The sequence below is a fragment of the Neovison vison genome, chromosome 3, assembly GCF_020171115.1.
Source record: "Neovison vison isolate M4711 chromosome 3, ASM_NN_V1, whole genome shotgun sequence".
NCBI lineage: Eukaryota > Metazoa > Chordata > Mammalia > Carnivora > Mustelidae > Neogale > Neogale vison.
This window is the reverse complement of record NC_058093.1, coordinates 57,334,859-57,362,148: the sequence shown is the minus strand read 5'-3', so window position 1 is coordinate 57,362,148 and position 27,290 is coordinate 57,334,859. Positions and strand designations below refer to the sequence as shown.

Sequence of the window (27,290 nt, the reverse complement as noted above, 5' to 3'; positions counted from 1 at the left end):
TTTACATTCATATACCTATTATTGTGTTTTTCTCATTAAAAAAAGGGAAGTCTTGGGGCGCCTGGGTGGCTCAGTGGGTTAAGCCGCTGCCTTCAGCTCGGGTCATGATCTTAGGGTCCTGGGATCAAGTCCCATATCGGGCTTTCTGCTCAGCGGGGAGCCTGCTTCCTCCTCTCTCTCTCTCTGCCTGCCTCCTCTCTGCCTACTTGTAATCTCTCTCTGTCGAATAAATAAATAAAATCTTTAAAAAAAAAAAAAAAGGGAAGTCTCACTACAATGTGCTGGACACTTGATCCAAAATATAGTATATGTGTTCCATAAATACTCATTTATTAAGCATCTATCGTAGAAGTGCAGACATTCTGGACTTCATTTCTAGCCCTAGAAATTATTATACAAGATTTCATTGCACACTAACCTGAGCTAATTTAGATACCCAAACTCTTAATTTCCTTTTGAGGCTAGTGTTTCTTAGCTACTCCCCACAACCTTGAGAGTAGATTATAATGAATAGAAAATTCAGATCAAATCTTTCCACATATATAAACATTTATTAAGCATTCATTGAAGCAGACACAATACTTATTTCATACAATCTGTTTCATAAGCTTCCCACATCCCAGCAGTCTATCCTAGGTGTTCCAACCACCATTTTGCAAGGAAGGTTCATTTTAGGTTTATTTGACAATATTCCTGAGGCAGGATTCTGTTCCCATTACAGTTGGCATCAGGCAGTTCCTGTCACCTGACCCAATGACTAGACATGGCACGATTTAGAGATCAAGCCCTAGATCCATTTCTAATGGTTCTGGCTACCAGCCTCACCAGAAAGTAGTAACCTTTCATATGGATATGAGTGTCCCTAAATATTTTAACTATTCCCCATATCTTAAATAATTTCAGATTCAGTATTGAGAGCTCATTTCTAACATCAGGCTGATTAACAAGCTTCTACTTTTGCTGATATGTACCTATTTCTGATATTCTCTCTGCTAATAACCAAAACCTCAGGTGTGGCTTTAGATAATAGACATTCTTGTGGTAGCTGCCTCTGGAACATACTCTGATACCCTCCTGATCCTCCCTGAAGTGAGAATTTTGAGCAAAGCACCTTACTGGCCCCTAGATCTCAAGCTTGACACACACAGCATCCAACTGTCTAGGCCAAAGTATTTTTAAGTAAAATACTGACATAAACAAAATGGATTTTGGCTAATACCAAGCAAGAGGTTAGAAATCTTTAACTGGAACAGGGAGCCATGGATAAGTACTAAGCGATGAGGTTGTAGGTATTTGTGGGAATCAATTGATGGAAAATGGAATATCATATGTGATATAAATGATCACTAAGAGCTTTTATATACATATAAGTGTAATATATATTACACTACAAAATAAAATGAGTGTGAGGTAATGAAGGAATTTTCTTGGTTTGTTTCTTTGTTTCTGATCACACTTGCTGATTTTCCTTTCAATTAAGAATTAATACAAGTTCATTATATAAGATTTGGGGAATATAAAAGTGACAATGAAAAAAATAAAAATCACCTCAAATCTTAGTTCTTTTATAAAAATAATTAGCATTTAATGTAAATCCTTTCCATTTTCTTCCTATGCATATAGCTTATTTTCCAAACAATGTACAATGTTTCATTTTTTTTCTGATCACAAAAGTAATATATATTTAATTTTGAAGACAAAAGAGTACAAAAAAACCCAAATCACCATAATCCTTTCATTCATAGGCACCATTTTTTATTTTTTATTTGTACTCTTAACCTACCAGCTGATATATGCTGAGTTATTAAGCAGACTGTTGTCTGCTTACTAGGTGCTCCATTAATAAAGAGATCATTTGCCCATGCTATACTTAGAAAGACAATGTATTCTAAAACCAATATTGTAACCCTGGCTTGAAGGGAAGGTAGGAGATAAACTCATTTATATCAGAAAATGATTCTAAAGCTTACTCCTTGAAGTCCTTACCTTTTTATTGCAGGAATTGACCTTCTCAGATGTCCATTGCCCAAATTGTGTATTGCATGCCAAGGAGTTAAGTCAGATTACTGCTTATATCTTGCAATCTAATTTCCATGTCTCTATTTGTATTTCAGTGAAAAGGATTCATGGTATACCAAGTCATTATGGCTCTAAGATCCTTGTAACTCTTAATGGCAGCCCACCAGGGAAAGCCATTGTGGAACAAAAATAGTTTTAGGATTAAAGGAGAAAGCCTTGTTTGCAATGCTGTTGCTGCTGTGTGTACTACCTCCTGTGATGTGGCATGAATGGATTTAGATATAAATCTAAGGCTTTGCAGACTAAATGCCCTCATCAAATAGTATTTATTAGAGTTTATAGCTGAGATACTGTTTTCCTTAGAAACCAGTTGCAGCAGGAAATTTGACTGAGAGCAGGAATTTTAACACAGATACACATATTAACCTTTCCTGCAGTGTCTTCTTAACCTAATACCCTAAATTCATACACTTAGTGCTAGTAGGAGAAAAATTTATAAAGAGAGAAATTTTCCATTTGATTTAATTCTCCAATTATGATACATCTTTTCCCTCAAATTTTTTAAATCCACATTAGAGGTGTGCAATGATTCATGTGATTTTCAATTTCTTCTCTTTATCTGCCTATAGATAAATCAGAAATAAGTTAGAATTGAGGAAATATTTTCCACCTCTTGCCACACACAGAAAAAAAACACAAGTACCTTCTATTTTCTGTATTTATAACATACTAATGAATCTCTTGAATTAGGAGCTAAAAACTATAAATGTCTGCATTAAAATGAAGTTCAATCTCAGAAGGTAGTAAAGATTAAAAAATTGTAGACAATGCGGCAAATTGTGTTTTCTAGGAAACTATTTTATGAGATGCCACCAAGGAGGCAAAACTGAGCTTGAAAGCAGAGGTTTCTAAGTGAGCAGAGATGGAGCTAAGAGAGGACTGGGTAAAAAGATTAGAGACAGATCTCTAAAGAGGCTTTCTGTGGGAGCTGACTATTCAGTAAATGCAGGTGACAAATGACCTTTGACTATCTTCATGGTTGTACTGTTGATTTTAGAAAGAAGATAGGCTAACTAAGACTTACTTTAGGGAAACACAAAATGTGCACAAATTCCCCAGGCTCTAATACATTATGTGCACAGATTTGAAAGAAAAAAATTCACATCTCAAAGGAACGAGAAAACAAAATTAACCTCCTCTTTATTTTACCTATCTGACTTTAATTATACTGTATATGGCAATTATCTAGACCCTGTGGTTTAGAAATTCAGCAGTTGGGAAGTATGATAAATTTGGAGGCCTGTTAGAAAGCTCTGAATAGTTGAAGACACAAATTGCAAATTCCTCTTATAGCTGCTAAATTCAGACTGGACTTAATTGTCCAATGGATTATCTGAAATCTGCAAATTGGTCATCTTTGTCTGTGAAAGAAAACAGTATAACAATAAAGACTGAAAATTGCCCTCTTTCCATTGCAATAAGTTGAAAAGCTTAAGACTGAAAAGATGAAAAGTATTTATTTATATTTAAGTGTAAGGGAATGTTGAATAGAGGAAAGAGGTAAAGGAAATCAATTATTTTATTAAAACATGAGAAATTACTTTAAAATTCAGTTTTCTCAGGATGCCCTGGATGGCTCAGTCAGTTGCACATCTGCCTTCAGCTCAGGTCAAGATCCTAGGGTCCTGGGATTGAGTCCTGCATTGGGCTCCTTGCTCAGCAGGGAGTCTGCTTATCACTCTGCCTGCCTTCATGCTCCCCACTGCTTGTGCTTTCTCTCTCACAAGTAAATAAAATCTTAAAAAAAAAAAAATCAAGTTTACTCTAACCTTGACTCGCTGGCAAATTTTTTGAAATGCAGACTCATATTTTTCAGCTATACATTCCATATATTCCATACATTCTATTGAGCTCGAGAGTAAGGATTAATTTTAGGTTTGGAACTTACCCCTTCTCTAATATGCGCTATATTTATAGGCATGTAACACTTATATATGTGTCTATTTATTCATATGTAATATATACTCATATGTACTGATCAGACATACTACATGCAATTAGAAGGTTAAATTATTTGGAACGTAATCAGCATCACCAAAAAACAATTTACATGGATAACAGTCTACTTAAAAATTGCCTCCTTGGGGCATCTGGGTGGCTCAGTGGGTTAGAGCCCAGAGTTCTGGGATCGAGCCCCACATCAGGCTCTCTGCTCAGCAGGGAGCCTGCTTCCTCCTCTCTCTCTCTGCCTGCCTCTCTGCCTACTTGTGATCTCTGTCTGTCAAATAAATAAATTAAAAATTGTCTCCTTAAAAGTCCACTTAAAAAGCCTAACAAGTAGTCATTGAGCACTACATCAAAAACTAATCATTTACTATATGCTGGCTAATTAAGCATAATAATAATTTTTTTTTAAATACTAAAAAGTGTGGGGTACCTGGGTGGCTCAGTTGGTTAAGCAACTGCCTTTGGCTCGGGTCATGATCCTGGAGTGCCAGGATCGAGTCCCACCTCGGGCTCCCTGCTTGGCAGGGAGTCTGCTCTCCCTCTGACCTCTCCACTCTTACACTCTTTCTGTCTCTCAAATAAATAAATAAATTTTTTTTAAAAGCTTAACATTTTAGAGAATATTTTCAAGTGGAGTTAGAAGTAAAAAAAAATGTTTTTATGCTTATATCACTTCTATTTATATTAGCAGTATCTTCCTAGCTAAAGAATAAGTTTAATTGAGGAAAAGAGATATTAACAATATATGTCTCTGCTTCTATGTTATTCTATGTATACTTCCTTGGAATGTCTGTCCCTCTTCTCAGTCAAACCAAAAATTGGCATGTGTTAAATAATCGGATTATGACTCTAAAAGAAATACTAGCCATCCTTTGATGACTGTCTATTGTCCTGCTAGCCTCAGAAAATGTTTTCTGACTTCCTGCCATCCACAATGACCTTCTTTCTCTGAATTTTTTAACGTTTAAAATTTATACAAATTTTGTATCATTTGATATCTTTCCAAAACAGTTATTTTCTTTGTTCATGTATGTCTTGTCTTCCTGACTAATTTATACGCCATTTGAGGAAAGATGTTATGTCTTGTACTTCTCTGTATTAGCATGGCACCTAGCTCAATGCCTTGTACATAGAAGTATAATAGTTACGAATGTTAAATATAATCACTTAAATGACTGTTTAATTATGTTGTTCTGCTATAACCCATGGAATTTGGCTTTTAGAAGATATTTAATCTTTAAGAAAATGGGGTGGGGGTTGGCAACTGGCTGGTTCAGATGGTAGAGCATGTGACTCTTGATCTTAGAGTTGTGAGTTTGAGTCCCACTTTGGGTGTAGAGATTCCTTAAAAATAAAATCTTTTAAAAAAATACTTATATTTGTTTACTTTAAACTTAATAGGCTGTGGAAATTAAATAATTTTTTTAAGATCTTGATCTTGTTTAATAAAAATTTAGCCAAATGTTTGTTTTGCATTAAAAATATATATTTGATTATGTTATAGATAAACACTTTTTAAAATGCCACTGCTATCTTTGACTATATGGAAAACATTATCTAATATTGAAGGTGTCCAGTAAAAGATTTGGAATAATCATATACTTTTTTTTCCCTCAAGTTCAAAGCACAATAATTTTACCTTTCATATAAAGAGCATGACTCAAAAGTTAGTTTTAATAAGTGTGGTACTTTTTCCATAGCTATCTCATATTTAAAGTTCAGTTTTATTTCAGAAGGCATCTTAATAGAGCTTGAAATTATGCTTTTCAGTTAGTGACAGGACAAACTTATATGTCTTAAGCATTTTAGACATGTGAATGCTATATATGTTTGCCAAATCTGTGCTCAAATTGTTTTTTAATACTTCCTTTTTACATAGTGACCAGCGTTGGCTGTGGATAGGTTTGAATAAAAGAAGCCCAGATTTACAAGGATCCTGGGAGTGGAGTGATCATACACCAGTAAGTTTAAACTTTCTTGTAGGGATTATTTGTTTCCATACATCTGCACCTTTTTAACCATAATATATATATAATGGTTATAAAAATATATTTATTTATATATTTATATTTATATTTATTTATGTTTTATATATTTATATATATATAGCACCATATAACCATTAAAATTATGAAGAACTATCTTTATTGAAATGAAAATACATTCACATATATGAAGTGAGGGAAAAGAATACTAGCCTTACTTTTTTTTAAAAAAATAACCATACATGTATAAATAAATAAATACTTTTTAAAATTAAAAAATAACCATATAGATAGTTTCTCTGTAGGTCTAAAAATAGAAAAATATGGATATATATATAGATATAGTGGCATCTTTGGATGGTAAAGTGTGTTTTTCTTTTTCTTTGTGCTGTTTTTTATTTCCTTTTGTCACAATGAGAAGCTTTTACTTTTATTATCTAAAAATATAAAAGTTACATAAAAAAGAATGTATCTTGGGGCGCCTGGGTGGCTCAGTGGGCTAAAGCCTCTGCCTTCGGCTAGGGTCATGATTCCCGGGGTCCTGGGATCGAGCCCCGCATCGGGCTCTCTGCTCTGCAGGGAGCCTGCTTCCCCCTCTCTCTCTGCCTCTCTGCCTACTTGTGCTGTCTGTCTGTCAAATAAATAAATAAAATCTTAAAAAAAAAAAAAAAGAATGTATCTTTATTGGGAGAAATAATTTGTTTGGGGAAACCTCAAGAAGACCTTAAGTACTATTTCAAATGTTTATATTATCCTAAAGAGAGGTTTTAGGTAACACTTAGAGGAGCAAATTAGCCTCAAATTTATTAAATATTTCCTCCATATTACCATTGTGTCAATTCATCGTATATTCTTTCCAAATATAAAATTTCTTGGCTTTCATTTTCAAATGGGAGCAAATCTGAAATTAGTTAATTGAATAACTAGCATTTCAGTCCATGCCAAAAAAAAAAAAAAAAGTTCTTTTGCAAGTCCTTATTCTCTGTGATTCCAGCTGCAAACTTAATACACTATTAACCTCCACTTCTGAAACTGTAGCTTCCTTTGTTTGGAAACTGATGACAGTATGATATTTTCTAAGTCATCTCATAATTTAGCATCCTGATACTGAAGAAAAGATGAAAAAGTTTTCCTTCTGTAGCATGTGAATGTGTTTGAGTTATTAGAGCTGCCTAAATTACATCTAAATTGCAAATATTTGTACATCAGTCTTATGGTCTCAAGCCTCTCTTGTTTTTTAAGGTGTCTACTATTCTTATGGAAAATGAGTTTCAGCAGGATTATGATATCAGAGACTGTGCTGCTGTCAAGGTCAGTCCAATGCTGGGAAATCTGCATATTTAAAAAATAAATTTGGCATTGTATGCAGTCAGGCAACAGATCCACAGAGTGCCTTTTGTGTGTGGAGCATGATATTAGATGTAATGGGACGTAAGAACACCCATGGCCCCACCTCAAGCTACCTTAGACTTAATTTGAGAAGAGAAAATTCATATTCAAGAAAGGTGGCTCTTATCACTGTACAGTAATAGGCTCCAAATGAGTAGGCTGAGGAGGACTAATGAAACTCAGAAGAGGAAGTGATTCCTGTGACCTGTTTCCAGAAGGAGGTGGGATTGTACTGTGCTTTTGTACAGATAGGTTAGAGTAAGTCTTTCTAATGGGGGATGACATGAGGAGGTGGCTTCAAGTAAAGAGAGAGTGGAAGGAATAGACTAAGGCAGTGAGAAGGACAGAATACAGATCAAGAAATTTTCTTTGGTGCCATGGCTGAAGATAAACTTAGGAAATTACATTGGTGGTAGGCGACAACATTATAAATGGTTTCTGATGTGAACCAAGGAAGGTATGAAGAAGATTCATCTCAAGTCAGATTTCAAGATGCAGCAAGTAGGACCAGAAGATGTAAAAGACCAGTTAGGCATGTTCCTTTGAAAAATTCATTAATTTATTGATTCCATAAAGTAGTCTAAGTAGTCTTTGATGCTCTGGGGGATACACCAAAGATAAGGTAGAAAAGAGTTGTCCTCATAGAACTTACACCTAATAGGAGATAAGTGAACAAGCAATTGCAGGAGCTATGACAGATGGGGTATAAATTTTATGCAAGAACAAGAGTGTTATGAGAGGTAATGATGATTAACACTGGTAATGGTGATGATGGTGGCATCAGCTAATACTTGTTAACTCATGAGCTAGGTACTTATTTTACATAATACGTGACCTTGTGAGGTAGGGACCATTTCATATTCATTTTTTGAGGAAGAAATTTAAGTTCTGAGTAAGTATACATGGTTACAGAACTGAAACCCAAGTGTCTGGGTTTACTCTGCAGTATGACTAGGTGTTTATAGAAATAGAAAAAGTACTGGTTTATGGAGAAAATATTAACATTTTAGTTTAGATATTTTGAATTCAAGCTAGTAGTAAGAAATATCCTATAGTAAGTTGAAATCAAAAGATCAGAGTTGAAGGAAAAATGTATTAAAAAAAAGTGCAAAGGGCCAAAAGTGGATTTAGAACTGTCAACACATAAAATGTAAGATGAGGAAGTCGGGAGACATATATATTATATCTTTGCTATGCAAGCCCACGAAAGAGATTCAAGAGAGTGATTTTCCAGAAATGCTGCAGGAAGCTTGAGACATAGAACTGAGAAGGCCACTGGAAAGCACTATTTTCAAAGCAATTGTTCTAATAATAAACTGAATAGTATCATGCCATTTTTATAGAACTCTCAGCTTAACACATGAAAAGGTGAAAACCTCGGAGAAGCTTGTAAAGTTTCCAAACACTGCTGCAAAAACCATGTTCTATGTAAATAAGAGTTCTTACATGTAAAGAGATTAGAAAATCTACCCCCCAAAAAACTAAATAAAAGAGACACTGATGCAGCCAATGTCAGGAACAAGGCTAGCCAATCAGTGTCCTAGAAGGAGAATCTCCCCTCACTTGCGTTAGTACCCACCAGAATCTTGACCTTAAGAGAGAGTAGTCCAAAAAGTGAGGGAGATTCCTCCCATGTTATGCCCTCCCATTTCCTTTCTTGCCTGCCTACTAATTGGAGTTTGTAGAGAGCTATCTCAGATCACATAGAGGAGGTTAATTAACATCCTAGCAGTGCAGAGCAACACCAGAGCAGGAGCCTGGGCCCTTGATGTCAGACCATTATGTCACATTTTCACAGATCTGCTTTCATCATAGTCTGGTGTTGGGAAGCCACTGAAGTAAACATTTTTTTAGCTTGACCTTTCTGAAATTTAAAGATACAATCTATAGTTTCATATCACCAAAAAGAGAAAAAAAAAAAACAGTTTACATTTTGGATATAAACATGACCTTATGATAAATTTGCTGTATCAGCCCCTTTGAAGATTCTTGATGAGGCTGTTAACTATTTAAACAGTGTTCATTCATTGAACAAATATCTTAGGTACTAGGGCTAAAGTAGATTAAAGACTATAGGACTTACACTTTACTGTTTTATAAAGCTGCATCATGTTGAAAGTATTCTGCAATCCTCTTCCTCCTTTAGGTCATTCAGAGGCCATGGCGAAGAAGCTGGCATTTCTATGATGACAGAGAATTTATTTACTTAAGACCTTTTGCTTGTGATACAAAACTTGAATGGGTATGCCAGATTCCAAAAGGTAAGTGATACTTACTCCTTTTCACAATCTTCTCATGTGAACATTGTAAATGTTGAGCCTAAAGTACCTAAGAGAGCATTTTAGTCTATAATTATAACTTTAAAAAGCCTATGAAGATGTAGTTATATATATGTATATATATCTATATGTATAATACATGTAGATATCTAACTATCTATATATATCTATGTAGATATATATATCTACGTATACATATAGTTAGTATATTAAGCTCCATCCTGCTTGACTCCTACCCCAAGTACAAGGCTGGTTATTAGATGGTACTTTCCTCTTTGATCATGAAAGAATTTGTATGGAAGATAAAATTTAAGATGAATTTAGAGAGATTAGATAATGAAAGGTTATTTCAACTAAAAGAAGATATGTAGTGGAGGGAATCACTTCAATTTTTATTTTGATGCAAAATAAAGGATAAAATGAAGATAAGCTTGGGAAGAATGAGGCAAAAGTCAAGAAAGCAAAATTTGGCAGGTCTCTGTAACATGTAGAAGTAGTTTGCACTGAACCTCCAAACTGCTAGTAGTTTATGAAATTCAAATTCAAATTCAGGAAACTAGTTCGCTTAATAGTAGAGGCTTGGGGACAAAAAGGTGAGAAAGAAGAATAAAGAGATATCCTTTTACTCAACTTGTTACTAGGAAAATGTTAAAGAAATACTGAGGAAAAAAGGAAAATGTTTAGATTTTTAACAGTCAAATTATTTTTAATAACTTAAAAATAATTTTGAATAATTTTATTGGATATATTAAATTAATTAGTGGTAATTGCACAGAAGGCTCTAAACTAAATTTCTGAATTGAATGTAGATCATTGAAACTAAATGTATATCCTCCTCTAAGCTCTTAAAGAACCCAGAAGTTTCCTTCATGCCAATACCTAGTAGAAGATTGTTCTTTTTCCTTAAAAAGGCCATCACCATATTGCCTTTAAAATACATGATATCCAGGGGCGCCTGGGTGGCTCAGTGGGTTAAAGCCTCTGCCTTCGGCTCAGGTCATGATCCCAGGGTCCTGGGATCGAGCCCCACATCGGGCTCTCTGCTCCACAGAAAGCCTGCTTCCTCCTCTCTCTGCCTGCCTCCCTGCCTACTTGCGATCTCTGTCTGTCAAATAAATAAATAAAATCTTTAAAAAAAAAAAAAATACATGATATCCAGTATAGGAACTGAAAAGTCTCTTTCACAAAGGCAACTGGTAGCTTACTAATAAAAGAGGAAACTCGTGTGTGTGTGTGTGTGTGTGTTGATAACTTTAGTTATTTCTGATTACTTGATTAAACCTTTAAGAGGAATAAAAGGAAACCAGTTTGGGTATCCTTTAAATAAGCAGGGAAGTAACTAATTTGGATAAGGTCTCTGGTTTGAAGCAGTAATGGTGATGTTCCCATTAGACTTGATGTTTGCTAACATGGCACAGAGAGTGTCATTGCTCCCTCCAAAGTGTGCCTCATTAGTAGCTGCTACCCCAACCCCATGCTTACTGTTTGAGTGGTGGGGAAGACCCAAGAGTTCACACCAGCATAACCATAGGAATTACAAACCAGTGACCACAGGAAATATTCCAAAGAGCATGTGGTTGTCTTTTTTTTCTTGTTATGTATTTTTCATTTTAAACAAAAAGAAAGGAATTAACTAACTTAGCAAGCATAAATCTATTAACTAAATAAATAAATCTTCTAAATAATGACACCCCTGCCTTCCCCATACAGAAACAAAATTCTGAAACTAAGGAAATTCCTGTCTCAGCCTATTCACAGTGGTTTGAAGCAATCACTGATTGTTGGATCCAGAATTTAAATGTTATGTAAACTCCTCTTTAATAGTCCCTAAATTCTAAGTTACAGTGTGGCATATCAGTTAGTAGAGCCACCAGAGTCTGCTCAACTGGATTATTTCTGTATCAATCTGTATTTTTCTGGTTTTTTGAAAGCAGTCTACTTCTTCAATAGCCTAAATCACTGTGTCTTTTCTCTAGCTCTTGCCTTTTTAAAAAAGGCAAAAAAGATTCATATGATCTGAAGAGAAACCAGAGTATTTGCCTTTCTTATTACCTGACCTATTTGGTTCTAATTAGTCCTCTTCTCTATTCTTCTCTAATTCTTCTCTTCTCTATTTTAACAAGCTAAAATTTTTTAAATAACCATAACCACTATAGATATACATAGTTTTAAAAAAGTATTGTTTTTTAATTGAAAAAATTGCAAAAGTATCAAAAATAAAGCTCATAAAAATGTTTTTAGGAAAATCACCTATAATGGCACTACCCAAATGCATCTATTCTTTTATTATACTTTTTGGTATCTTGTACACACATACATAATCTCATAAAAGCAAACAAATTTTTTTTTAAAAGCCTTACATTCTGCTTTTCTCACTAATTTAAAGAAATTTCAACGTTAGACATAGCTTCCTCCAAAAAACAAATGAACACATTCTTTAAAAATTTTTATTTAAATTCAATTTAGTTAGCAAATACTGTAATATTAGTTTCAGGGGTAGAATTTAGTGATTCATCAGTTGCATGTAACACCTAGTACTCATTACATCAAGTGCCTCCTTAATGTCCGTCACCCAGTTACCCAGTCATCTCATCTCCACACACCTCCCCACCAACAACTCTAGGTTTGTTCCCTACAGTTAAGAATCTCTTATGGTTTGCCTTACACTCTATTTTTATATTATTTTTCCATCGCTTCGCCTATGTTCATCTCTTTTGTTTCTTAAATTCCACATATGAGTGAAATCATACAGTATTTGTCTTTCTCTGACTAACTTCTTTCACTTAGCATAAGAACACTAGGTCCACAGTGCTGCAAATGGCCAGACTTCATTCTCTTTGATGGCTGAGTGATGTTCCATTATATGATACATATATATAAAATACCATATATACAATACCTATACCATATATACATATGACATCTTTTTTATCCATTCGTCTGTCTGTGGGTATCTGTGCTCTTTTCATACTTTGGCTACTGTGGACGTTGCTGCTATAAACATTGGGGTGCATGTGCTTCTTTGAATCACTATTTTTGTGTCCTTTGGATAAATACCTAGTAGTGCAGTTGGTGGGTCTTAGTGTAGTTCTATTTTTAACTTTTTGAGGAACCTCCATACTATTTTCCAGAGTTGCTACACCAGTTTGCTTTCCGACCAACAATGTATGAGGCTTCCTCTTTCTCCGTATCCTTGCCAACATTTGTTGTCTTGTTAATTTTAGCAATTCTGACCAGTGTGAGGTGGTATCTCATTGTGGTTTTGATTGTAGTTCCTTGATGCCAAGTGATGTTGGGCATTTTTTCATGTGTCTGAACAAAAGTTTTTGACAAGATTACAAACAAGAAACTATGCATATTTTTAATTGATTTAACCCATTGTTGATAGAAATTATCCCATATACAAAACACTGACTCACAGAGAGAAACCAAGATGTTGGATATACAGGCAGTCCTCTGAGTAGGATCTTCTCTGCATTAGGCCCAGATATAACAGCAAAATTAAGAATAGCTATTTTACCCTGTAATTTCTAATAGTCATCAAACTTTGTCTTTGCCTTGAAAGCCATATGACCTACAACCAGAATGAAAAGGGAGAGGAAGGCAACTAGCATCCTGTGGGGAGATGTTCAGCCCTGGATTTGTTTGGGTGCTTTTGTAGAGGTCATCTTAAAGTGATTTTCATAGTCGTTGTGAGATAGGTGGTGGAGTCTTGGTTTTTTTGTTTGTTTGTTTGTTTTTAACAGATTATTTATTTATTTGACAGACAGAGATCACAAGTAGGCAGAGAGGCAGGCAGAGAGAGAGGGGGGAAGTAGGCTCCCCACTGAGCAGAGAACCTGATGTGGGACTTGATCCCAGGACCCTGGGATCATGACCTGAGCAGAAGGCAGAGGCTTTAACCCACTGAGACACCCAGGTGCCCCGAGTCTTGTTTTTTTTTTTTTTTTTTAAAGATTTTATTTATTTATTTGACAGAGAGAGATCACAAGCAGGCAGAGAGGCAGGCAGAGAGAGAGAGAGAGAGAGAGGAGGAAGCAGGCTCCCTGCTGAGCAGAGAGCCCGATGCGGGACTCGATCCCAGGACCCCGAGATCATGACCTGAGCCGAAGGCAGCGGCTTAACCCACTGAGCCACCCAGGCGCCCTTGTTTTTTAATAGAATAGAGAATTGAGTCTCAAGGACCTTGGCAGCTGATCAAAGTCCCACAGCAGTGAAGGTCTGAGGGCATTTGGAACCTGACCCACCCAATTTCAAGGCCCATCATTCTTTATAAAGTACCATATTTTCTCTTTCCAACCAGGAATTCTGGGTGATTTTTATTATTTTTCTCCCTGTTTGTCTCTCACCTCCTCAAAAGTTTCAATACTCAATTACTGTCCCTTGTTCACAAAGATACCCTGGGGGACAATGAACTCTAGCGACCCAGGTTTATAGAACAATTATTCAAATTGTATTAGAGGAAGAAGTAGTTTTTGAATAACCTCATCCTGCAGTGATGATTATCTTGGTGCCTACTCCTTACTGCTTCTATGTAATGTGGATAATATATTCATTTACTTACTTACACTTTCTAATTATTAGCTGTAATTTATCCATCTAGTCTTCCTTTGTGGCTTCGGTGATATAAGGTAGAGAACTGCTAGGAATACTTTAATAGTTAGCGGGTCTGCCTTTTTGATTGTCATTGACGCAGCTTTAGCTTAAGCCACACGAATTCAAACCGAAGCAATCATCATATGAAAGAAAATGGTTTGGCCAGAAATGGTCGAACTCAGCAATCCTGCAAGTGCTGTTGAGTTAGATTAAAGGCACTTACTTATAGTATGACATTATCTGTAATTGGATACTAATCTTGAGCCTTTTGCTTTCTTTCTTATATAGGCCGTATTCCAAAAACACCAGACTGGTACAATCCAGGTAAGTTAAGAAAACTGAAACTTAGCCAAAGCTGCTCTACCTTCTCAGTCATGTACTTTGTTAATTACTGAAGCCCAGGCCTAAGTGCCAGCTTCTCTATTACCTCTTCAAGGGAGATGAAATACCTCCAAGCAGGAAAGGTAATTGGCTGGTGGGGGATGAGGCTTTGGGCCTGGATTTGTTCCCCTCTGTGAGTACAGGAGGGTGGCAAAGTCTCTCACTGGCTCCGAAATCCTTGGTGCTTGGCAAGCAGCACTGCCCTGGCCAGAGCAAGTCAAAAATCTAATGCATTACTACTTATAAATACTTTCAAACACTGATTGATGCTGAGAGGGTGCAGTTTGATCTGTGCGTAACTCCATTATTTTTCTTCGTCTTTAGAGCGTGCTGGAATTCATGGACCTCCAGTTGTAATTGAAGGGAGTGAATATTGGTTTGTTGCTGATCCTCACTTGAACTATGAAGAAGCTGTCCTGTACTGTGCTAGCAATCACAGCTCTCTGGCTACAGTGACATCTCTTGCAGGGCTAAAAGCTATCAAAAACAAAATAGCAAATGTAATTTGAGAGAATATATTTTAAAATATTTTTCTTATTTTTCTATTTGTTTCATTAGAAATTATTTTAGAAATCTTACCAAATCTATAGAAGTTAAATGTTGCTTTCAAGTAAAATTTACCTAACAACATCCAAATTCATTTCATGTCAGAGAAGTTAAATAGAACTGCATAGGAGTGCCTAGATGGCTCAGTGGGTTAAGCCTCTCTGCCTTTGGCTCAGGTCATGATCTCTGGGTCCTGGGATCGAGCCCTGCATCAGGCTCTCTGCTCAGTGGGGAGCCTGCTTCCCCCTCTCTCTCTGCCTGCCTCTCTGCCTATTTGTGATCTCTGTCTGTGAAATAAATAAATAAAATCTTAAAAAAAAAAAAAGAACTGTATAATGTTTTAAAATATTCAAGATTAATTATAAGTGTCAAAGAGCGAAATTAGATAATATAAAATATTCTAATTCTTTGTTGGATTTTTGTACTAAAAGTTAAGTTTTGTCTTTTTGTAAAGATTTTGTTTATCTGATAGAGAGAGAGAGAGCTCAGCTTGGGGGAGTAGCAGGGAGAGGGAGAGGCAGGCTCCCAGCTGAGCAAGGAGCCCAATGTGGGTCTGGATCCCAGGACCCTGGGATCATGAACTGAGCAAAAGGCAGATGCTTAACCAGCTGAGCCACCCAGGCACCCCTAGTTAATGTGAGTTTTTATTTCTTCTAATAACTAACTTTGTAAAACAGCTTTTTGTAGGAAAAATAATTTTATATATGTATTTTTTAATATTTTATTTATTTATTTGACAGAGAGATCACAAGTAGGCAGAGAGGTGGGCAGAGAGAGAGGAAGGAAAGCAGGCTCCCTGCTGAGCAGAGAGCCCGATGTGGGGCTCGATCCCAGGACCCTGGGATCATGACCTGAGCTGAAGGCAGAGGCTTTAATCCACCGAGCCACCTAGGTGTCCCTAATTTTATATTTTTTAATTTACAATTATTTGCAATAGAACACTCCATATCCAATTAACATATGCCTATAATTACAGTGACCATATTTTCTTATGCAAAATAGTTCATACTGTTATCCAAAGAGTTTTCAGCTACTTCTTTGATGAAAGGACCCTATAATTTAGAGACCAAAGTAATGGAATGTCTGGAAATGTTAGCAGTTGTGGATATGGTGGGACTGGGCATTTAAATGAAACTTTTCCAGAAAACTCAGCACACACAAGGATGGGTGATTTTGTTGGTTGGTCGGTTTGTTTTTCAGATATCTGGTGATGAACAGAAGTGGTGGGTGAGAACTGCGGAGCAGCCAGTAGATCATCATTCTATGTAGTATGTGACACCATTGATGCTGCCTTTGTAAAGTCACTGGAAAGGAGCCATCCCAAATTCCCCTTTAGAAAATGCTATTTATAATGTGTTTTGAACATTAATCCGTAAGCTGTGTGGACTACAGACAGAAACCAAGTCCTTTTGCATATTAGCATCAAGAAATAAGGGGTATAAAGTAATGGCATAACATTAAATTTAGAATTAAAATTACAGTAAAAAAAAAAACCAGAATAGAACATGTAACTACGTTATGAGCTGTGAAATCTCTCATTTTCTTTCAGCTCACGATACCGATGGCCTCACTTTCCTATAACATTTCGGGAGGAATGCCTGTGCATGTCTGCCAAGACTTGGTTTAGCGGTAAATTAATTCCAAATCCTTTAATGTTGATTATGTAATATGTGAACTTCAGATTCAATTACCAGCTTAACCTTGCTTTCCTTTTGATTACACATTTTGTAGCTTCATCTTATTTTGACTTATTGCTAATGGCCATGGCTCAAATTCCAAGTGCAAATAAAAGTGCTTTTCACTATGAATATTTTGACTTCCTTTATCCTAAAGCCATTACGTATAAATAAGCTTACTGCTTTCATTCCTGAGAAGCATATAGACAAATTTGTAAAGATAAACAGGTAGCAATTCTAAATATAGTTTAGGTCTCTTACCCCTTCATTAACCTTCGCTTTCAACCTATCTCCCACCATCGGCCACTGTGGAGGTAACTATGGTCCTTCCACCAAATGTGTGCATTTTTACAGGCAATTATGATATGCTATAACCTACTGATATGAGTAATAACAAAATATAGAAAGGGCTAGAGAAGAAAAGGAATGTATTTTAACTGTTTGGGAAAGATCAATTGAAAGAGATTTTCGTTACTACTGGATTGTTTTTAAAATGTGCTGAATGGAAAATTCTCACCCCTGTAATCTTGCTTTTCATTTCTCAGACTTAAATAAACCGACAGACTGTGGTACCAAGTTGCCCTTCATCTGTGAAAAATATAACGTCTCTTCATTAGAAAAATACAGTCCAGATTCTGCAGCTAAAATACAGTGCTCTGGGGATTGGATTACTTTTCAGAATAAGGTAAAGAGAGAATTGCTACATTGTACAGATGATGATTGCTTTCATGATGGCTGTGTGGCCTGTGGCAGAATTGCAGCCCATCAAATAACCTCACTAAGATAGCCTCTATGTGTCTCAGTAACTCGCCTGATCCCCTAGAGTGCCAGAAACCAAGTCAACTCTCAAGTTAGTAATGCCTACAGGTCTTTCAAAGAACTATGTTCCTATTCTGTGCTAGTAAACTTAAATTGCTGAAGTTAATTGGTCAATGGATTATAATACTTTAAGTAATAAAACTGTATAGCATGAAGGAAACTGACAATTTCTGGATGATGTATTTTCCACTTGAAAGAAAGCATTCAAGTAGCATCTACCAATTAAATTAGACCAATATTTCCCAAACTTTTTGAGGTACTACACTACACATATGTTAACAAAATATCAGTCATTGATCTTGCCTCCAAAAGGGTTCAATGATTAAATAGGTTTGGGAAATGCTACCTTCCATATCTGCATCTTTGAAATGCATAATCCATATTGGTAAATGTATCTCTCTGGAAATGCATTTGGCTGCTAAGTAAGAGATTGCTATTCTATGTTAAAACAACACAATGGCCAAACTATGGAAAGAACCTGGATGTCCACCAATAGATGAATGGATAAAGAAGACGTGGTATATATACACAATGGAATACTACGCGGCCATCAAGAGAAAGGAAATCTTACCATTTGCAACGACGTGGATGGAACTAGAGAGTGTTATGCTAAGCCAAATAAGTCAGTCAGAGAAAGACAATTATCATATGATCTCCCTGATATGAAGAATTTGAGAAACAGGGTGAGGGGTCATTTGGGGTAGGAAAGGAAAAAATGAAACAAGGTGGGACCGGGGAGGAAGACAAACCATAAGTGACTCTTAATCTCAGGAAACAAACTGAGGGTTGCTGGGGGGTGGGGTGATAGGGATAGAGTAGCTGGGTGATGGACATTGGGGAAAGTATGTGCTATGGTGAGTGCTGTGAAATGTGTAAGACTGATGATTCACAGACCTGTACTCCTGGGGCAAATAATACATTATATGTTAATTTTTAAAAAAAGAAAAAAGTGGAAAAAAAGTCTGTTCTCTCACATGAAAGAAGTTTGACAGTAAGTAGGTTGGGGCTGGTACGGAAGCTCCAGGACATCTTCAAATCCAAACTGCTTTTGTCTTTTTGCTCTGTCATCTTTAACATAATAAAACTTCCAAGCTCAAGTTCAGGGTGTTTTGTCTAGGGTCTTTTCTAGAAGCCACCCAATGACATATATAGCTCATTGGCCACTCCAGTGTCTAAGGAGGCTGAAAAAAAAGCATTTTGTAGAATGGTTCAAGGAACACTATTTAGGGTGTACCACTCCACACTAACATGATCATCACATCAAAAAGAGAAAGGAAGCTATGACGACTCTTCCAAAGCTAAAATAGTAAGGACATATTTTGGCTTTTTAAAATTAGAACAATCTTTTTTTCCCCCAAAGATATGGGGACTAAATTAATTTACATAGTTGATGTAAATTTGAATTAAAATCTCCTGCCCAAGGACAGGGGGATGAGTGTAGGGAGATGGGGTAGCCGGGTGATGGGTGTTAAGGAGGGCATGTATGGTGATGAGCACCAGGTGTCAGCACAACTAATGGATGGTTGAACATTACATCAAAAACTAATGAAGTACTATATGCTGACTAACTGAACGTAATAAAGAAAGAAAAAAGAAAGCAAGGGGGGTGATTTCTTTTAAAATGTATGTTTTTATATAAGGAGGTGAGGATTATGAGTGCAGCCCTTGAAATCAGATGGAACAGAATCTAAATGCTGATCATACCGCTGTCTGACTATTTCACTTATGGGTGAAGTTACTGCACTGCCCGGTGCCTCAGTTTCCGCATTTGTTGTGAGATTAATTAAATGAGATAGTATTATGCTTACTGTTTAGCACATGGGATGCACTCAATAAATGGGAGATTTTTTTTTTAAATAGTTTGACTAATAGAACAATCTCTAGTTTTTTATATTGAGGGTGTAGATCTGCATTCATATAGTACCACTTTGTGATTTACATATCTCCATGTCAAAAATTAGCAGCCCTCGTAAAGAGGAGGTATTGATTTCCTATGTGAGCTTTCCTGTGTCTGGAATCTTATGCTTCATATATGTTTTTTGTTTGCAGTGTTTTCTAAAAGTCAAACCAAAGTCTCTCACATTTTCCCAAGCAAGTGATACTTGTCATACCTATGGTGGTACCCTTCCTTCAGTGCTGAGCCAGAGAGAGCAAGGTAATGGAATTATTTTTGAAAACATGTTTTATTCTGAACTGGGGGCCAAGTCAGTTCTGAGAGGCTTTGGGGAATTACCATATTAAAAAAAATCTTCTTAAACAACTTTGTTACAGAATAAGTGAAAGAATCTCTTTGTAGGTAAACCAGAGGTATTCATTGACATTTTTAGTGTATCTTTAATTTGAATAAGTCAAATGCTTTAAAAAAAAAAAATCTCTTTCTGACAGATTTTATTACATCCTTGCTTCCGGAAATGGAAGCTACTTTATGGATTGGTTTGCGCTGGACCGCCTATGAAAGGATAAGCAAATGGACAGATAACCGAGAGCTGACATACAGTAACTTTCACCCATTATTAGTTGGTGGGAGACTGCAAATACCAACACATGTAAGTTTTTTTTAATCAGAAATCTATATAGCTCAGGGCACTTGGGTGCCCAGTCAGTTGAACATTAGGCTCTTTATTTCAACTCAAGTCGTGATCTCAGGGTTGTGAGATCCAGCCCTGCCTTGGGCTCTTGCTGGGCACAGAGCTGCTTAAGATTGTCTCTCTCCAAAGACAATTATCATATGATCTCTCTGATATGAGGAATTTGAGAGGCAGGGCCAGGGGTTGTGGGGGTTAGGGAGGGAAAAAAATGAAACAAGATGGAACTAGGGAGGGAGATGACCCATAAGAGACTTTTAATCTCAGGAAACAAACTGAGGGTTGCTGGAGGGGAGAGGGGTTGGAGGGTTGGAGGGTTGGGTTATGGACATTGGGAGGGTATGTGCTATGGTGAGTGCTGTGAAATGTGTTAAGACTGATGATTCACAGACCTGTACTCCTGAGGCAAATAATACATTATATGTTAATTTAAAAAAAAAATCTCTCTCTCCTTTTCCCTCTGCCTCCACTCCCCACTTCTGCTTTCGTGCATATATGTGTGCACACACTTGCTCTCTCGCTCTCTCTCTCTCTCTAAAAGAAAAAAAATCTATATAGCTCTGAGAAATACCCAAGTCTCCTATAAATTATTGGATTAAGAACAAGGGTCTATTTTATGAATCCATTTAAATGCAATGTTCAGAGCAGGCACATCTTCAAAGATAAAATGTAAATTAGGGATTGCCAGAGGCTAAGGTACAAGGAAAGATTGGGGATGATGGTTGCAGAATTGAACATACTAAGAACTATAGAATGTGTGCTTTAACTGGGTGACTTGTATCTCATCTGATTCCCATCTCAGGAAAATTATCCCAAGAAAAACCACAGGAGTTCCCTGGCATTCAAGCAGGTGCCCCAGGTTTTCACACCAGCTCCAGACTCCATCGCACTTACTTCACAACCACAAAAAAGCTATCAGGTAGTGAAATGCAAATAGAAGCAAATAAAAGTGCTTTACTTAACATTTTGGGATGTGAGGCTCTCTCCTGAGGCCAATAGTACAAAATTGATGATTAGTGATGATTTTTGCCTAACAGCCAAACATAAAGAAAGGGGAAAAAGTATCATATTAACAATAAAGACCCTAAACAGTGATTCTGCTGCCCACTGCTCTGTCTGACCACCTTTTGCACAATGGCAAAGATGAAATTAACTTTAGACTCAGATTCCAAAGATATGCCCTAGACAATAATCAGCCAATGTTCCTGATACAGTATAACTTTGCTCAAGGTAGATGTTGGTGGCAAAGAGAACTCTGAGTCATGTATAATTATGTACAAAGTAAATATAAAATAATGCTTGGTTATTACAGAAAATTTGAGAGTTATAGAAGAGTTAGCACAATACAGAAAACTATCAACCCTGATCCCACTTAGGCCAGTAGCTTTTAAAAAGATTTTATTTATTTATTTATTTGTTTGTTTGTTGGAGAGAGAGAGAGAGAGCACACAAGCAGGCAGAGGCAGAGAGAGAAGCAGGCTCCCTGCTGAGCAAGGAGCCTGATGCAGGACTCGATCCCAGATCCCTGGGATCATGACCTGAGCCAAAGGCAGCTGCTTAACTGACTGAGCCACCCAGGTGTCCCTAGGCTAGTAGCTTTTAAACCTGTAACCGTAACCCATTGTAAGAAATATATTTAAATTACTATTTAGTACATGAATATAAATATAATATTGAATTGAAACAGATGTTTCAGGAAACAATACTTGCCCTTAACAGGGTGTGCACACTGATATTTTCTTTCTATTCTATTCTACTCTATCTATTCTCTTCTCCTTGTCCTATTTTATCCTATTTTCATTATCACATATGTGAGTCAACTAAAGGAGTCTGACCATGTTTCAAGACCATGTTTGAACCCTAATCTAGGAAATCACGATAAGTATTTCAGCATTATTTCTTCTAGGACTTTTTCATACATTATCTTTCTGACATAGATAAGATCTTGTATTCTGCTTTTCTCATTTAGTATTCTATCATAAGTAGTTTCTTATACCATTAAAAGAGGTACTTGATAAGCATTTTAATAGTTAATGCAGTATTTCTTGATAGGTATGCCACCATTTATCTAACCAGTGCTGAGTGTTCAGGCTGTTTCCATTTTTGCATAATCATAAATAGTGCTACAGTGAACAATTTTTGTGCATAATCTTTCATTATAGTTCAGATTACCTCTTTAAGATAAATTCTGGAAGTCGATAGCCCAATCAAAAGATGTAAGTAGTTAAAAGCTTTGGTCACCAGATGCTTTCCAGAAAGGTTTATGAGTTTATATTTTTGTCAGTAATATATTATGATTGCCATTCTATCCATACCATATTAATAATTTCTAACATGTGTTGAGCAGCTAATATGTGTCAGGCACTTTGCTAATCCATCATATGCATTATTTCATTTAATCTGCGCAGTAGATGTGAAAAGGTCTGTTACTCCACCTCTAAAAAATGTAGAAACAGGAGTCATGTAACTTGCCCTCAGTTATGCAGCCACGCATGCAGCTGGCATTTAAATCTAGGTCCATGAGTCTGCAGAACCAGTGTTCTTAGTGTCTCTACTATGTTACGTCTAAGGATCATTGTCTTTTAAAAATTTTTGCTAATTTGGTAATTTAAATATATCAATCCTGTTTTTGTTTATATTTCTCTATATCAAATGAAAACAAACTTCTGTAAGTTCAATAGTAATTTTAATTTCATCAGGTATGAATGTCCTTATTCTTTGCCAATATTTATCAAACCCTGCTTACTCTGTTTCTTGTGTTTATTAAAAATAGTCCTGTAGTTTTTTTTTCTTAAACGCTGAATACTGAAGATACTGTAGAAATAAGTTTTGATTTTTTGCACAGGTGTACGTTCAAATCTGTTTTTTTCCTTTTCTCCTCCATTTCTTTTAGGTTAGGAAGTTCATCATATAAATGTTAGTCAAATATATGTGTGTATTTTCTTTGCCTTTGTCTCCTGACAGCATGATACATCTGTGGTTTATGGTATATATTGTCAGCAAATACTAAATGCTTTTCCCTAATCTTGTCTAACATCACTTATTGCATATATTTCCATTTGTTAAAAGCAATACAGGATGCCTCCTTTATCATATATTGTGTGTTTGCATGAGTTAAATACTCTTACATAGCTATGACCTTGATCTAAATACTATAATTTTACATATTTAAAAAATATAATAAAAATAGTTACCTTTATATATACCTTTAAAAATAGTTTTAGCTATTCTTATCCATTCTTCCAAACTATAATTATTTGGTCAATCTCCAACTAAAACAAATTTTAAAAATTCTGATAAAAATTTAACAACATTTTGGGGAGAATTAACATCTTTTTATTAATCTTTCAATTCAAGAATATGGTATAGTATATCCATTTATTCAGGTCTTTCCTTAGAGCCCTCCGTATCTCATTGCTTCTAAGAGTGGCAGGTTTTTTCTTGATTTTCTCACTGACATGTAGAAAGTTATTGTTTTAGTATTTTTATGTATTTATTTCATTGGCCATCTTACTTAAAATCTCTTATTACTTCTCAGAGTTTTTCCCTAGATTTTTGGGGGTTTCCTAATTAGATAATCATAATCGTCAAATACCAGTTTATGCTTTATTACCTATGGTAGGACTTCCAGAACTGTGGTAGTACCAGAAGGAATAACCACCATCCTAGACGTAATCTGGATTTTGTAGGACTATCTCATTGTTATATATGATGTTGACTCTTTGGGGTTTTTTGTTTTTTGTTTTTTGTTTTTTTTCAGTAGGCTCGACACCTAGCACACAACCCAATATGGGACTTGAACTCATGACCCTGAGATCAAGACCTGAGCTGAGATCAAGAGTCCACTCTTCTTTTTTTTTTTTTAAATATTTTATTTATTTATTTATTTGACAGACAGAGATTACAAGTAAGCAGAGAGGCAGTCAGAGAGAGGAGGAAGCAGGCTCCCTGCTGAGCAGAGAGCCTGATGTGGGGCTCCATCCCAGGACCCTGGGATCATGACGTGAGCTGAAGGCAGAGGCTTTAACCCACTGAGCCACCCAGACGCCCCTCAAGAGTCCACTCTTAACTGACTGAGCCACCCAGGTGCCCCAATGCCAACTCCGTTTAAGTTATATCATTCTGTAACTAGCTTATTTAGAGCTTTTATTCAGGAATAAATACTAACTTTTCTAAAGCTTATTTCCAGCATCTGCTAAAACTGTCATATATTTATATTAAACCATCTTCATCTTATCATAAAATCTAGTTGCTCTGAATGGATTATTAACTTACTAGTATATGGAATTGGACTAATTAGAATTGTATTTGGGAATCTCTGTTCATAGAGTTAATTTTTTATGCTATATTGTCTGATTTTTTTTTTTTTCTGATTATGTTAGCTTCAGAAGATAAGCTGGCTAGCTTTCTGCCTTTGTGTCTTGAAATAATGACTCAGCCTGGAGAACTATCTTTCCCTGAAAGTTTGAAGCAATTACCTGCAAAGTGATGTGATGCTAGAACCCTTTTCAGAGATCATTCTTTAATGCTAAAGGGATTTGGTGCAGTGTTCCAATGCCTAAATGCCAAAATCACATTGTTGGGGTTTGAATTCCATTCAGCCATTTAGTATGCCTTTAGAAGTTCACTTGAGTTTTCTTTTTTTTTTCCCACCCCTCCCCTCACTTAAGTTTTCTTAAGCCTCAATTTCTCATAGGTAAATTCTGATACTATTATACCTACAATACAATGTGAGAATTACATAAAGTAATTCATTTAAAGCTTTTAGCTATCTCACACATAGTTCTTAAAATGAACTATTAGTATTAACTTTCAGTTTCCTCTGAAGTTACTAGTACATTTTGACGTTTCTGCTTCTCCTTACAACAGTTATGCTAATTTGTGCTTTTCAAGATAAGTTCCCCATTTCATTTGGATTTTCGGGTCTTTTTTAAGTTTTTTTAATTTAATTTAAGTAATCTCTACACCCCATATGGGATTCAAACTCATGACCCCAAGATCAAGAGTCACACACTCTTCTGACTGAGCCAGCCAGGCACCCCTCTTTTAGATTTTCAAATATATTCAAATAAAATTGTGTATGCTGTTATCTTTCTAAATCTCTATACCTTATTTTGGTTGTGTTTTAATTTTTTCTTATTTATAATTTTACAAAACTGGTGTCTCTTGGTTTTCTCCTCCCTCTTCTCCACCTTCTTTCTACTTCTATTGCTTGAGATGTATTTACAAATATTACTACATTTTTCTACCCTGGGTTTTTTTTTTGGAGTTATATTTTTTGTTCATTTTCTAATCTCCTGTGTTCAATTATTAGTTCATCTTTCTTTTTAAAAACAATATATTTAATAATACATATTTGCATAACTCCTTTACTGGGCATTTACACAGAGAAAATTGAAACACTAATTCAAAAAATGTGTGTACCCCTATGTTTACTGCAGCATTATTTACAATAGCAAAGATGTGGAGGCAACTAAGTATCAATCGATAGAGACCAGATAAGGAAAATGTGGTACACACACACACACACACACACACACACACAGAAATATTACACAACCATAAAGACATATGGGATCTTGCCGTTTGCAACAACATGAATCGGCTGTATTATCGGCTAAGTGAAGTAAGTCAGACTGAAAAAGATGAATACCATCTTATTTCACTCATGTGGAAAACATTCATGTGAAAAAACAAAACAAATGAATAAACAAACAAAAAGCAGAATCAAACCTATAAATGCAGAGAAAAGTTATGGCTGCCAAAGGGAAGGGGGAGGGGGAGGGGCAAACTGGGTGAAGGGGAGTGGAAGGTACAGGCTTCCATTTACAGAATGAATAAGTCACAGGAATAAAAGGCACATCATGGAGAATATAGTTAATGATACTATAATTGGATTGCGTGTAACTACACTGGGGTGAGCACAGCATAGTACACAGAGAAGCTGAATCACTATGTTGCACACCTGAAAGTAATGTAACATTGTGTGTCAACTATACTCAAATAAAAAACTTAAGAAGAAGAAGAAGAATACATGTCTGCCTCTGTAAAAAGTTTTACTCATATCCCTTGTGATCTTCCCCTTATTATTCTTAACTATAATTATTTTGTTTCATTTTGGGGTCAGTGTTTATTGTGAAGCATGTATGTATGTATGTGTTTTTTTAAAAATCTGTAGCTCCTGAGATAAGCTTACTTGTCTTATTTTTCTAAGTGTGTGATAAGTTTCAAACATACAAAAACTGTAGGAACAATATAATTTGAATTAATATTATATCTAGTATTATTGATTTGTGGTCAGGGAATGAACTCTAAATAGATACTTTAATTTCTAGATGTTTTTGGAGTGACTAGTGTAGGATCAAAGCTTTTTTTTTTTTTTTAAAGAACATTTTTATTTTATTTTATTTTATTTATTTGACAGAGAGAAATCACAAGTAGATGGAGAGGCAGGCAGAGAGAGAGAGGGAAGCAGGCTCCCTGCTGAGCAGAGAGCCCGATGTGGGACTCGATCCCAGGACCCTGAGATCATGACCTGAGCCGAAGGCAGCGGCTTAACCCACTGAGCCACCCAGGCGCCCCGGATCAAAGCTTTAAGATGAGTTCTCTATTGTGTAGTATCTACAGCTTGTCATCATAAAATTTTTATAAACATCTGATAAATTGAATTGACAATCATTACTTTTTTGCTTTGAAATGTGAAGAATGATAGCAGAGAATTAGATATTACTATAACTGTGTTTTCATCTTACTTCTACCAGTTTTTCTTTATCTGTTTAGGATTTATATTTAATAATATTGCCACTGTTTTATAATTTCTAAAGTTAGTTGCCCTTTTCCCATGCTTTGGAAATTTTTGAAGGATTTCTTGTGATTTCATGGTCAACTCTTTTATTTTTTTTTAAGATTTTATTTATTTATTTGACAGAGAGAGAGATGACAAGTAGGCAAAGAGGCAGGCAGAGAGAGAGGGGGAAGCAGGCCTCCCGCCAAGCAGAGACCCCAGTG

At 35.9% G+C, this 27,290-nt stretch overlaps 1 protein-coding gene across 4 annotated transcripts in view; it reads left to right on the top strand.

Moving 5' to 3' along the window:
- The window catches only part of LOC122902519 (CD302 antigen), a 135,656-nt gene that overhangs the window by 42,073 nt on the left and 66,293 nt on the right, over nt 1–27,290 (top strand). For all 4 annotated transcript variants that reach the window (XM_044242162.1, XM_044242160.1, XM_044242159.1 and 1 more), the window contains exons 14-23: nt 5,906–5,987; nt 7,254–7,322; nt 9,547–9,661; nt 14,564–14,599; nt 14,981–15,156; nt 16,403–16,470; nt 16,752–16,831; nt 17,424–17,563; nt 19,747–19,852; nt 20,083–20,243. In XM_044242162.1, the coding sequence (XP_044098097.1) occupies nt 5,906–5,987; nt 7,254–7,322; nt 9,547–9,661; nt 14,564–14,599; nt 14,981–15,156; nt 16,403–16,470; nt 16,752–16,831; nt 17,424–17,563; nt 19,747–19,852; nt 20,083–20,243 (1,033 nt within the window). The remainder of the gene's footprint in view (nt 1–5,905; nt 5,988–7,253; nt 7,323–9,546; nt 9,662–14,563; nt 14,600–14,980; nt 15,157–16,402; nt 16,471–16,751; nt 16,832–17,423; nt 17,564–19,746; nt 19,853–20,082; nt 20,244–27,290) is intronic.